This window comes from Lepidochelys kempii, chromosome 8, assembly GCF_965140285.1.
Source record: "Lepidochelys kempii isolate rLepKem1 chromosome 8, rLepKem1.hap1, whole genome shotgun sequence".
NCBI classification, from domain to species: Eukaryota; Metazoa; Chordata; order Testudines; family Cheloniidae; genus Lepidochelys; species Lepidochelys kempii.
In genome coordinates, this window is record NC_136387.1 from 19311245 (window position 1) to 19325534 (window position 14290).

Sequence of the window (14290 nt, forward strand, 5' to 3'; positions counted from 1 at the left end):
TATACAGCTGTGTCATCTCTATGGAGCGCAGTGGTCTTGGGGGATCATGAAGGATAAGTTGGTCTCTTAGGTAGCAAGCTCCGAGACCATGAAATGCCTTGTAAATTAGAATCAGCTCTTAGAACTTTGCTTTCATGAGAATGGAAGCTGTGGAGCATAGGCGTGATGTGATCTTGTTTGCTAATGAGGTATGATGTTGCATGTTGTATCAGCTTCAAGTTTTTTTTCCAGTGGGGTTGTACCCAACTCTTAGTTAGATCAAGGACTCCATTTAGAACCTGCCTGGTACTACACTAGATATGAATCTAAATCCTATTATTTGTTCTAAACCACTTGGGCCATATTCTTATCTGCAGCTCAGCAGTGCTTCATGCTGAGTTGGTCCTGTGATAAAAACTCTGAACAATGCAGGGGGAATAGTCCCCAAACTGGGGGAACACAAAGAGCACTTTGCTTCCTTCCTTCTCAGGTATACTCATCATTGAGGATATTGCCCTGTGTATTTTGGACTATGCCCAATATAATAATAGGTAAACTACAAGGCTGAGTACTAGGTCTACCTATGGTTGGGCACAACTACTATAAAAAGGCTGAAGCAGGTACAGTACGCAGCATTTCAACTCATTGGCAATAAGTCAAGTCCATGAAAATGTGCATTTATTTTTATTAAAAATAGGCAGGATACAACATAAAAAGTGTGATGCCTGTTCTAATGTATGCCAGCTGACAATGACTCCAGGGATCCTTACAGGAACTGGAAATCAGTGGGGTGCAAAGGGGTTCCAGACATGCTCCATCCTCACCACACATCCGATACCAGCTACTGCCAGATGTTTGTCATTGGAGCTGCTATGTCAGCACTTTGCTATCTGATGATTCCTCTACGTAGGAGAGGATCCTTTGGGGATTGGATCGATTGGGTTTAGGATCCACTTTGTGGACCAACACAAATGGCTGGGATGCAGCTTAGGACTGGGGCCATAACCTTAAATCAAGAATGCCACTTACTGAGGTATTTTCTGGCAAACCATGCTATTACAGATTCCATTTGCTGCAGTCATAAGTCAGTATAACACACATCAGTGTATGAACAGTTTTGCTGCTAACATCACTGTTTATTTGTATTCCACCCTTAGCCATCCACTCGGGATTGATTATGTCTCAGATTAAGTTCATTTTAATGAATTATCCTGTACCTTTGGCTTTGGCTATTCATTTTATATTTGCTAATTAATAAGCCAAAGCCAGCTTTACAAGGAAAGTGCCTGACATTTTATTGATTACTTCATTTTGATTCATGTGGTCATGTTTCTACTTCTCTGTATGTTGCTTAGCTGGGGTGAAAACAAAAGAAAAGTCTTTAAGCAAACTGCAATAATAATAATAATTTAATTAATAATAATAATGTTGCCCCTCGCCCAAGGTGTAGTACGCTCAGACCTCCTCACTGATGGTTGCTCCTTGAGGTGGCTTTTCCCTTCGCCGGGCATGGGTTGAATCTGGGTTCTTTTTTGTGACACCTGATGCCTCTATCCCTGGTGACTCCTCGCTGTGCCTGTGATACAAAGGATCTGTCCTTTGGGAAAATTGAATAATCTTACCACTGCTGGCAAGGGGTATAAAACTCAGTACAAGAAACAATCAAATACATCAACACAAACCCCAACAAAGAAATGACACAGCCCAAAATAATAATATAACAAAGGGGGGCTTTACTGGGGCTCGTCCAACTGGCAGCCTGTGGACCAGATCTGTGCTCCCCTGTTAGGTGGACCCTTTCCCTTCCTGGTTGCAGAGCATCCTCTGAGCTGGCAGGTGCCAATCTGGGTGGGGTGGATGGAGGTACTCAGAGACAAGTCAGCATGGGGATGCTGCAGCCAGGATGGGCCTGGGCCAGAGCCACCTGCAGCCCAGGGTGGAGCTGCCTGTACAACAGAGGCCCCAGTGAGGAGAAGGACAGAACAGCTGACACCTGGTGGACCAAATGGAAGGCCCTCTGGCCCACAGGTTGCTAACTGAAGAACACTGCCCTAGAGGCTCAGTTCAGATTTCGAGGAGCTAGCAGACACCAAATGGGGGTTACAATAATAACCACCCTTGGTCCTACATTAATGCATAAGAGGAGGACTGGGACCCATTCAGTATTTTTGGTCTGCCATCATCAGAGGGCTAGTCATACCATCAGTGCTCAGCATACCCATCGGTTATAGCCCACACTTGTCTGCATTCATTTGAATATAAAGTACAATGATGCATCAAGTGTATATTTTGTTTCTTTAAATAATCAGATGGTTTGTTTCATTTATTTTTTATTATTTCACTTTATTTTTTTAAAAGAAAGGATCTTGGCTGCAGGGTCTGGATTTCCAGAGGTGGGGCCCTATTTTGCTGCAGCCGGAACAGACACGAGCCTTGTGGTTCTGGGAAGAGGGGGGTGCTGAGGGACCATTGCTCTGTAGCATTATTTGCCTCCCTACAACCTCTGGATCATTAATGGGTAAGGTAATGCTGTTCTTATCAGCATTAACTTACATTGCCCTTCTGCAGTTTGATATCCCATCTCTGCACGCCCCTGGAGAAAAGAGGCAGTAGGCAGCCCTGGTCATTTAGCTGCTGAATTATGTCATCTGGAAGGAGAGTTGTAGAAGGCTGGAGCTGGGGGAATCACAGGGCCTTAACATCTCTGGAAAGCCAGTGATTTTTGAGGGCTGAACCACATCTTCATTCCCTGGGGGAGGAGGCAACCTGAGCCTCTTGTCCAGCTGTGGACCAATAGCATGGAAACTCCATGAAGTGATCCTTGAGGAGTTTCAGAATTCCCTATGTGGATCATTCCCAGTGTGGTGTAGCCCCACTCTGATTCGACTGAATGTATGAAGCAGGTTTGAGCTTAGTTTTAGTGTGCTTATGGAGAAGTACTTTTCTTTCTGTGGAGCTGGGGAATGGGCGAAATCTAATGAAAAAAGTAAACGGTGACTGTATAGGACCAGCAGGTTAAATAGCATCATTCTCTTCATATCTATTTAGGCTGTTTACAGCCTACAGGGCTCCCCTGGGCTGGAGGGATAGGGAATTGTTTTGGTGACATCTGCTGCTCAGAGCCCAAAGTATAAGTTCTATTGTTTCTCCCTCTCTCTCGAGTGCTTTTGTTCAGCTTGCTGATCTCAGAAGAGAATCAATTTGTTATAAAGCACTGTGAGCTACATTTCAAAGGGATCCTTGGTGGTTTATATTCAATGAATCCTTTCAGAGATCAGCAAGCTGAATAAACATCTCCTGAGAATGAGAAGAAAAGAACTTTAACTTCGGACTCTGAGCATCAGCTATCGCTCACTCCCTGTCACTTGTATGTGCGATTGTAGATCCTTTTGGCTGTGTAGGCAAAATCATGCAAACAAAGATGACAAGATTTGAAAAATCTGGTATCTAAATCTCCAAATGAAGTAAGCTCCTTTAATAAAGTGATGCAGAGTTTCCTAGTGTAAATTCAACTAGGTTGGAGTATTGTTTATCGATTAGAGCCAGACTGCGGGATTAAATTCTCAGCTCTGTCACTGACATACTGAGTTGCCCTGGGCAAGTCATTTAGGCTCAAACTTTCATAAACTTTCTATTTTTGAGTGCCCAGTTTTAGACATGAAAGCTGTGGGCATTTACTTTAAAGTGGCCAGATTCCACACCCACCATTCTCGTTTTTCAGTGGGAGCTGAGGTTACTGGGCACTTATGAAGATCCAGCCTTACCTATTTAACGCTGGGCCACCTAAAAACAGAGGCACCCAAAATTTACCACTTTTGAAAATTTGAGCTTAACCTCTCTGTGCATCTAGTTAAACATCTGTAGACCAGCCATAACACCAGCCTCACTGGGATATTGTGTCTTAGTTGTTTGTGAATTATTTTGCCATCCCTGGATGCAAGAGGCTTTATAGTACAAAGTAATTAATAGAACTGTCTATCACCTTTGTATAATATCTATGATTTGTCATCATGCACTTCCTCCCACTCCACATCTTTTTCCTTTGGAGGTGCCTGACTCTGATAATATCAATTTAACTGATGTGGCTCCTGGATCTTTAAGGAGGTTTTTTGTTCAATGTCCAACAACCACTGATTTTCAAGTAGGCAACACTAAGACTTATGTTTTTTTTGCTTATTAATATAACAGTTATTTGGAAACTTGGAAACTTGTTTAGAGTTTATCTCTGCTAACATTCCCATGCTGATTTCATGTCTAATAAATTCCATGCACATGGCCTCATTCCCAGAGTGAAAAGAGCACAATGTTTAGCCACACACTGTAAACAGTTTTTGTAAATGAGCTGCCTTTCTCCCAGCTTTAGTATGTGTGCAATTTTGAAGATAGGAGCATATTTATCTCTGGATGAAAAATTCACACCTCATTCAATTCTGACTCAGTTTTCCAAAGACCTTGTGGATTAAAACCATTTGTGCCAAGGTGCTACACAATATAGTCAGGGACCTGTATATTTAACCCTTCATGCGCTTTATTACTTCAACAGGAGTTTGTGGGAGCTGTGTTTGTCTGAGGTGATTGGTAATGGTGCTAAAAAGGATTTCAACTCTTGGGCACTGGTTTGATGCTGGCATAGGTCAATAGTGATTTAAAGACATTAACTAGCCAAACAGCTGTTTGGTAGCTTAAGTGACATGGGAATGGGGTGATCGCTGGTCTTGTTCCTGAAACTCATGAAACACCATTATAACTGCTCCCTTGCTGGTTGTTTCAGTCAGGTCCTGACCTGGAAGAGAGCTAATCCCTCCATGACAGGTTAAAGGCACATGAGTGGGGAGATGAGTCCAGCCTCTGTTGTGGGTAAATGATTTCCAAGGTTGTGTCAGTCTGGCACCTTACACCAGCACTAAATTCACTTTAATAATACTGGGGTTTTAATGGCTTTCATTTTATTACTCACCTGGTTAAAACACTATTAAATCATACAGGTTTTAAAAGCCTGCAAATTATCTGCAGTGATGTATGAGTACCACAGGGCTCACAGTATAAAATGCTAGATTTGAAAACCTGCCTCGATATTTACAGGGCTTTGTTACTCCATCCAAGCCTCTCTTGAACCAAACACAGTCTTCATCCACAGATTTGCCACTGGAGAACATTTACGTTTATGCTAGAGGTTGGGGAGACATCCATACCAGTTCTGGCTTCTGAAACCAACCACTGAATCACTAACCAAGCAGAGAATGTCACATCTTCAGTGGTTCTAGGAGGTTCACAGGCTTATTATTCTAGCTTTAACTAATTTTTTCAAAAATACCACCCATACAAACAGCTTTAGGCTTCATAACAATTGATTAAATTTATAGTTCCAAATGAATACCATCCAGCAACAAAAAATAATCATACAAAAATACCGAATTAACTCAGCCAACCAATAAATTAAAGAAACAAAACAGAACCTTTCCCCTCTGTAGGAACATATCTTCATCCTCTCCCCCAAACCCTGGAAGATCATCTAAACTATTTTGGATCAAAGGCGATACCAGTTTATAGCCAACCTTGGGTTATACTGGCTTCTCCTAGAATATTCTAGGGCTGAATGATGACAGTGATGAAAAGTCCACCTGGAGGAGTTACTCAGATTTACACCAGTGGAAGTGAATTCAGAACCTTGCTCTAAGTTCCTATATGCAGCCACGATTCCCTATATCGGGCAGGCTGTCTAATGGCCTCTGTTGCAAGATGGGAGTAGGAATTTGGAGAGTTTTGAAGGCTAAATAAATGCTCTACTTTTGTGTTTTGAAAAAAGATTAAATATATTTTAAGAGAGAAAAAAAGAGAAAATGTACAAAGAATTTTGTTAGAGTGACTGCCAACCTCGATTACCAAACACTACAGTATTTATTTTCTTGTCTATTTTTTACTCCTTCCTTCAAGGATGATGGTTAAAGGACAGGATAATAAGATGTGGGAACGAGAACTTGCTAAGAAGCAATTTCAAAAAGACGAAGAAGAAGAAAGAAAGAAAGAAAAAAGGAAAGAAAGAGAAAGGCAAATACAAGCATTTCAGTTAGTTAGTCAAGGTTAGTTTCATGTTATCTGCTATAACTGACATTATGAAAAATTATAGCTGGCATAAAACCAACTTTACTAATGATAAACCCTAGGACATTGTCTTTGATAGTGCTTGGCAGCTCAGTGATTTGTTCTTTTTTGAGACTAACTCCCTCCCCGAATTGTCTATGATGTCTTATATCTTCATTTACTGACTTCAGAGGAGTAAGGTTTTTGTTCAATGGAGATTTACATGCAAAGCAGCATTTTTACCTTCTTTCATTGCATAGACCAGAGCTGAGCTCAAATGCATCATGGGAAAAAGGGCATTTCTAGCCCTAACTCTCTTTTGCTCCTAGCCAGAACTCTGCCTCATAATACTGAGTTGAGTTTGTGGCTCCAAGGGTTCACCTGGAAACTTTTGCAAAGACAAAATTGTGGTTGGAAAACAGCAGATTTTCGCACTACAGAAAATGGAGTCCTTTGGATTTTTAAAACAGACATAAAGCCAAATGACCAAAACTCAAGTTTTTGGAAAAACTCTGCAGCTTGAGGAAAGATGTTCCTTATGCGTAAAACACTGGACTGCAAGTCAGGAGATCCGAGGTTAATTTGTACTCTGCCAGAATTTTCCTGAGTGACCTTGGCAAGTCGCTTCATCTTTCTGTCGATGGGATCTGTAAAATGGGGAGAATTAATGCTAATGTTCTCCCACCCTTTGTCTGACTTGTCTAGCCAGATTTTAAACTTTTCAGAGCAAGGACTGCCTTCCTGTAGGTATGAACCGTGTCTAGCACAACCATGGGTGGAGGACTGCCTGGTGTGCCACCTTGGCCAGGTAGAGGCACTGGTGTGAGACACAGCACCTTGCTGTAGTTTCTCATTTTCAGCAATAGCAGGCAAAAAGGCTGAACCTCTTAAGAAGAGTCAGACGCAGCATTTTGTGGTAGCTTGGGAAGCAGTATTTTTGCTGCTCCCCTTCTCTCCAGATGCCAGCTTGGCTAGCAAGCAGTCTCTGTGGGCAGCATTCAGTGCATCAGTAACCCACAGGGCAGGGCACAATTTGCAAGTCAATAGCAGAGCTGTCAAGAGGGGAGTGGAAAGATTTAATTCTATGATTTGATTAAGATTGATTTAAAATGGTAAAGAGAGAGAGTGTGTGTGTGTGTGTGTGTGTTAACCTAAAACTCCATGTTGATTCCATGATTCACTTTCCTCCTAAGTATGTGTTTGCGCCTGTTGTTTCTGGGGTGAAATGGTGAAACTTCCTCCCTTGTATTTTGATGGTGTTTTTTGAGGGGAAGGGGGAACTTTGGCCAGAAAGTTCAAAAGACTGGTCTGAGCCTCCAATTTACTGTGGAAGATGTGTGCCATTTTCTGTCTGTTCTGTAACCCAGTCTTCAGCTGCGTAGAGCTAGCAAAAGGAATTCACTTTCCTTTAGGGAAGGTGCCCTGCATGGTGGTCTTAATCTTTCCTACTTTGCTTGGCTGCCTAAGGCTCCTCTTACATAAATCCCTCCTATGCTATAAGGATCTGGGAGCCAAGGGAGAAATCACCATCCTCCCTTGTTCTCCTTTTCTATTCCACCCATCATTTCGCCCACACACAAGGTGCTGTCAAATAATGTGTGGAAAAGAAACCTGGGTTCATCCAGCAGGGGGAGCCAGGCTCCCACTGACTTGCTGCACCCCTGGAATGTGGTGAACAATGAACGTCAAAGAGTGTGTGGATGTGGAGTGAAAACCGCGAGGTGGGAAAGAAACGAGAAATAAACCAGCAGGGAAAGATGAGGCGAGTGTCCTTTCGGCTGGGATCCCTGCCTCATCTGCAAGCCATAACAGCCAGCCTGTGGGATAAATGACTTCTCCCCTATGTTGGTGAGTACATGCCACAGGGGAAAGAGTTTGACTAGGTCTTTGTGTCAAGTCCAGGTGTGTATGTTGTGTCTTTTGTTAGTCTGTGTAAATGTGTGTGTGATTTGTTTGTGTTTAGTGTGTCTGTGCATTTTTGTGGCTGTTTAATTTGTTTGGGAGTTTTCTAGTTTTTTTGAAACTCTTCAGTGTTTGGTGTGTGTGTGTGTTTTGTGTCTGATTATGGGTTGCTGAGCATTAGTGTTTGTGTATAATCTTTACTTGCACAGTGAATGTATGTGTGTGCACATGGGTGTTGTCATTTACATTTTTTAGAATATTTCAAAGAGGACAAGTTAATTGCATCTGCTTACTTTTCATGTCAATTAATTAACCTTATCTAGTTTTAAATGGTGAAATACTCTGTGTCACCCCGTGTGCCACTGAGATGAATGTCATTTAGGACAGCTGAAATTAATACCCTTTGCTCAATCAAACGCCAGGGTGTTGGCATTTATTACCCTTTTTGTGTCTCCCTCTGTGTGTGTGGCTTGAGTGTGCAGTATACAGCCTACTAAGCTACATAATGATTGGGGACAATGAGACAGGAGGAAGTCCTGTGGGATGCTCTGGAAATGCTTCTTTATGGAATCACTCCTTGGATGCCAGAGGGAGTGACTGGGGGGCTGCTGCGGCGTTTGGCCATTGCATAGTCCCATGTCTGTCTTTTCCCTTTCTTAATGCTTTAGGAAGGAGACCCAAGTAAAACAGACACTTCCTGGAGAGGCAATGTTGCCACCCGATACCCCAGGCAGAAGGAAGTCTTTGCTATCAGGGTCCCCCACTCAGCAAGACGGAGGGAAAGTCCCTGGGACTGGAGATGTAAATCCCAGGGCAGGGTGCAGGAGATCCTGAAGAGCCTGCTGCACCTGGGCTTTGTGTAAAGGGAAAGGCATGTTGCTGTTGGACCTGATCCCTGGAATGCAACTGTGAGGAGCAGCAGTTGGAAAGAGGATTATTCCTTGATGATTATGAAGAACTAGCTTGTCAGCAAAGTGTCAGAGTAAACTCTTTCCCACAGGAATAGTAACACACTCCCACAACGTATGGTAGCCACCGGCCTGAAAGCTACATCAGTGGCTGAAGGGAGCTCCGCTCAGGTCTTTCCCATTTCTTCCTCCTCTTCCCCTTATTTCTTCTTCCAGTGAAGACTGAAAGACAGAAACATCACTCAGATCTTGCTAGAGTGTTGGAAATACCGTGCCTTTGTTTGGGATGATTTGTACTGATGTGCCACTTCAATGGGATGTACAAAGTGTGACTTGGGTGATGACCGTTTAGCCAGGACTGAGCTGGTTAACAAAGTTTGGAGGCTGAGCACAAAGACTGGGTGGAATGGAAGCAGCCTGTCATGCACTTATAGGACTCTAGTTTTAAACAAGAGATCTTTATGAAGGAGCTTGAAAACCAGACCTATTGTTTATCTGAAAATTAATTCCTGCCGATTAAACCATTGGCTTTTATTTTTTCCCCACCTGATGCAATGCAGTGCCTCTCTGTTGGTTTTGTATATGTGATTTGCTATGCAATTCAAATACTAAATAAGAAGGAGAGACAAACTTTCATCCCAGGACAAACAGAAAATCAAAGGTGAAAGGTAGGATTCAGATTTTCTCATTTAATTAAAAATAAATAAAGTAAGCCATTCTCTACTGAAAGCCTTTACACACACACACACACACACACACACACACACACACACACACACACACACACACACACACACTGTAAATTTATTTTCTTTGCTTCTAGGACTGTGAGACCTAAACAATGTGGAACAAAATGAGGAGTTGCTCCCTGAAGCTTCCCATAAACAGAGAATCAATGTATTTTGTAGCTGGAATGCACTGAGGGTGAAAAGGGGAGAAAAAAAACGTCTCATCAGTTAGAGGTTTGTGAAATTAAATTAGAAACAAAAGCACCTAATGTAATACGCTTCAGTAGATCTGAAGGGCTAGTCAAATGGACACTGGAAACACTGGATCAATAGCCTATTTAAGTGGGAATATATGCGAGCTTGAAAAGTGATTGCACTCTTGTCTGTTGGGTATTTTTGTAGGGGACTCAAACAGGACATATGCAGATGGCCTGTTTTAATTGGGATATTTTGTGCTTGAGCAGTACAATGTAATTTGAAAGGGATTACTAAAAAAAAAAATCGGTGCAGAGTTGACTGTGTTTGTAAATTTCAGCTACTTGCCACACTGCTTTTGATGCCTCTTGATGTGATTCCTAAGGAGTATGCGGTCCACGCAAGGGTGAAGAGACTATAACACAAACCTTCGGTCTGCCTGGCAATGAGTAATTAATGGACGCCTGATGTATCTGTAGTCTCTGCAAGCAAAGGAGTTGATGTCATCATGATTTTCATGATATGATTTTCCCTCAGAAAAAGCTATGACTTGGAACGACACCACAATGGACGGGGAAGGGTTGCTCGTTGAAAGGGACTCCTCCTTTCGGATCCTTACAGGTTGCTTCCTTTCTTTGCTGATACTTTCCACGCTTCTGGGGAACACATTGGTGTGTGCAGCTGTCATTAGATTTCGCCATCTGAGGTCCAAGGTGACCAACTTCTTTGTAATCTCCTTGGCAGTGTCAGATCTTTTAGTGGCAGTCTTGGTCATGCCTTGGAAAGCTGTTGCTGAGATAGCTGGTTTCTGGCCTTTTGGTTCATTCTGTAACATCTGGGTGGCATTTGATATTATGTGCTCCACAGCCTCAATCTTAAACCTTTGTGTCATTAGTGTAGACAGATACTGGGCCATCTCTAGTCCATTCAGGTACGAGAGGAAAATGACCCCCAAGGCAGCTTTCATCATGATCAGCGTGGCATGGACCTTGTCTGTATTGATTTCCTTCATTCCTGTGCAGCTGAACTGGCACAAGGCTACAACCACAAGCTCTTTAGAGCTAAATGCCAGTTTCCAAGGCATAACTATGGACAACTGTGATTCCAGTCTAAACAGGATGTATGCCATCTCCTCTTCTCTAATTAGCTTTTACATCCCAGTGGCCATCATGATTGTCACCTATACAAGGATATACAGGATTGCTCAAAAACAGATAAGACGCATCTCAGCTTTGGAAAGAGCAGCAGTGCATGCTAAGAACTGCCAAAACACCACAGGGAATGGAAACAGTATAGATTGCCAACAACCAGAAAGCTCCTTCAAAATGTCCTTCAAGAGAGAAACAAAAGTCTTAAAGACTTTGTCAGTGATCATGGGGGTGTTTGTATGCTGCTGGTTACCCTTTTTCATATTGAACTGCATGGTGCCCTTTTGTGAGCCCAGCCCACCATCCAAGGGAGCAGAACCCTTTTGCATTAGTTCCACCACCTTTGATGTTTTTGTTTGGTTTGGATGGGCTAATTCCTCACTGAACCCCATCATTTATGCCTTCAATGCTGATTTCCGCAAGGCATTTTCAACTCTGCTAGGATGCTACAGACTCTGCCCTACTTCCAACAATGCTATAGAGACTGTTAGTATCAACAACAATGGGGCAGTTGTTTTTTCAAGCCATCATGAGCCCAGAGGGTCTAGCCCAAAAGAGTGTAACCTGGTGTATCTGATCCCACATGCTATTATTTGCCCAGAAGAAGAACTTCTGAAAAAGGAAGAAGAGGGTGAACTATCTAAGACCTTGGAGAAAATGTCTCCAGCACTGTCTGGTATCTTGGATTTTGAAGCTGATGTGTCTTTGGAAAAGATCAACCCCATCACTCAGAATGGGCAACATAAAACATGAACACTGAAGTTAGCCCAGCAAAATCTAACAGTCAAAAAAGATATACAAGATTTTTTGGTAAGAAACCAAGCTCTAGTGAGAATTATACTGTCATGCAAAGTTCAGATTTGATTACTGGGTGTTCAAATCAAACATAAAATTTTAAACAAAAAAGATATTGAAAACCTAAAGGTATTTCTGTGTTGTTCATACTGAATAAAACAGAGACACAAATTTAGGTACAATGCAGTGTCAAAGAAAATATTTCTTCTGCTCTATAAGTATTTATAGAAACTGGTTTCTGTCTTAAATTGGGCCAAGAAAAAACCCATTAACAACTTAACAATTAACCTTTGAAGAAAATGAGAGGATTTAATTTGCCATGTCTAGTACTACTGGTGCTACCAGGTTCTAAGTAAAGTTTGAGGGATTAAAAAGGTAGGTAGATGCCTTCTTAAATTATTTCTGAAAAACAGCTGAGCCTTACAAATGAGAATGGGTATTTTTAAAGATTTGGGAGATAATATGTTGATACTGGTTTTATTTATTTATTGTTTTAAATGGATATTTTTCATATGTTATAACAGATCTAGCTTTATTTAACTTATTTAAAATGTCTAAATAATAGGATATTTCAAGGGTCTCACAACTGAATTTTGACCAGTCAACAAGTCAGCACTTTAATAATGACCATTAAACATAAAACAAAAAACCCACTCTGATAGTCTGGGTAGCCAACGAAGTACATAAAGAAGAAGCAACCATAAAAAGCACAGCAAAAGATGGGGGAGTTCATAAAGCTGAAGCTGTGTAGAATTTATTTATTTTTTGTGGGATGGCTTAAAAAAATAGGACCAGAGTTGACTGATTGACAAGTTGAGAAAGCTCTTCCCCTATAGAAATAAAAGGAATTGCTGCTATTTATTTTAAAAAGTTTCATGTTACAAAGACTTTGCTAGAATGTCAGTTTGTGGATCTGTAAATACCTTAAATATGAATACCACCTTAAGAAGAATCCAATTTGAGAAGAGAAGCTTCTTATATAACAATCATTAGTATATAATGTTTTGTATTTATGTAAGATAAACAGCTTTCTCAGACTTTTCTTATTTCAAGTCTTGGATATCTTTTCTGAATAAACACAACTGATTATAATAGTAGTAAATATGACAAATCTCGTTACCATCTGTATTATTACAGAAACACCAGTAGTCAAAAATCATGCTGTCTGTCTGCTAATGCATCACAGCCAGAATAACTTAACAAGTGAGGTACTTTAGTGCTTTACCTTGAAAACTAGAATGACATTAATTTTAGTCTTAAATATGTTAATAGTACATTGAATAATGAATAGTGCCTCATTTCCATTTTGGATGAAGACATTTCTAAATGTGTATGGAGCTTCAATCCCCATTTCCCGATGTCTTGTGAGCTCCATAAAATTTGCCAATGTTTATTTTGACAACTGCTACTTTTTCATTGTACTTTGAAATCAAAATTCCTGCCGTTTTTCCTTTGTAATGTCAAAAGTAGTCAGTAAACATTAGCAACAGTCATTGGCAGACATTACCATACGGACACATTCCGAGAGAGCCATTTGTTTTTGGAATGTTAGCAAAATATCCTTCAGAGAAACTCTTCACAACCTTTATCAAAAAGTGTTATCAGGAAAAGAAAACTGAGAGAAAAATTAGAAGTCTAATGAAATATATACATCCTGCATCAGGTCTGTGTTATTTATGTATTGTGAATGTTTTCATAATTTTATTGCCTGTATGCTGCTTTCATACATATAATAAAATTATTTTGTGAACAGAAGGTCAAATAAAACAATCTACATTGCATTTATTAAATATATTCTGTTTTTTGTTTCTCATATTGATTACATTAAAGACAAGGACATATTAACGTTTTCCTACTTGCCCTAATGTGGAACCGTACCAATGAGGTTAATAGGAATTTTCCATAGGAGCAGAAGAAAGCCCTTTGTATTGAGATGGCTTCATGTTTCTATTTCAATTGGCTACTGCCATTCATTCTGGACTGGAATTTAAAAGGGCTCAGATGTCTGATTTCGAAATAGCTGCTTTAAAATGATGGGTCTGAACCATTTAAATGCATAGGGCCTGATTCACTGGTGACTGATTGATATCAAAGATGTTGGACTGGTGTAAAACAGGAATAATGTAGTGGTGAATTACACGCCTGGGGCCTTTTTGTTGTCCTTCTTTAAAACTCTGTGATACTCTTCAAAGTGATTTGTAAAAATAGCATTGTAAGGTTCCATCACTATTGTCTCTCAGTGTGTTTCTGTTCAAAACTACTCCATTTACAAGTAAAAAGAAGATGGACCAGACCCTCAGTTGGTGTATATCAATGTTGTTCTATTGACTCCAGTGGAACTATGCAAATTTATCCCAACTGAGGGTCCAGCCCACTGGCTTGTCTCTTCATCAGCCTGTAAATCCATTTTGAAAATGGAAAGTCAAGCTCACTTCTTTCTGCTTCAAGTATTACCAGTAGTAAAGATTCTGCAATCAGGACTGAGCCAGAGTAGAATGCAGCTCGTTCTCCCCAAGCTGTATTGGCTCTGCAATTCTAACATGAGTAAAAAATA

The 14290-nt window shown here is 40.9% G+C and overlaps 1 protein-coding gene across 1 annotated transcript; it reads left to right on the forward strand.

The window, feature by feature from the left end:
• The first annotated feature begins 7768 nt into the window (after positions 1-7768).
• DRD1 (dopamine receptor D1) lies at positions 7769-13506 on the forward strand. Its single transcript, XM_073355770.1, has 4 exons — positions 7769-7908; positions 8631-9538; positions 9694-9832; positions 10134-13506. Exon 4 carries the CDS (start codon positions 10339-10341, stop codon positions 11692-11694), a length of 1356 nt encoding a protein of 451 aa, XP_073211871.1. The 5' UTR covers positions 7769-7908; positions 8631-9538; positions 9694-9832; positions 10134-10338; the 3' UTR covers positions 11695-13506.
• Positions 13507-14290: the final 784 nt, after the last annotated feature.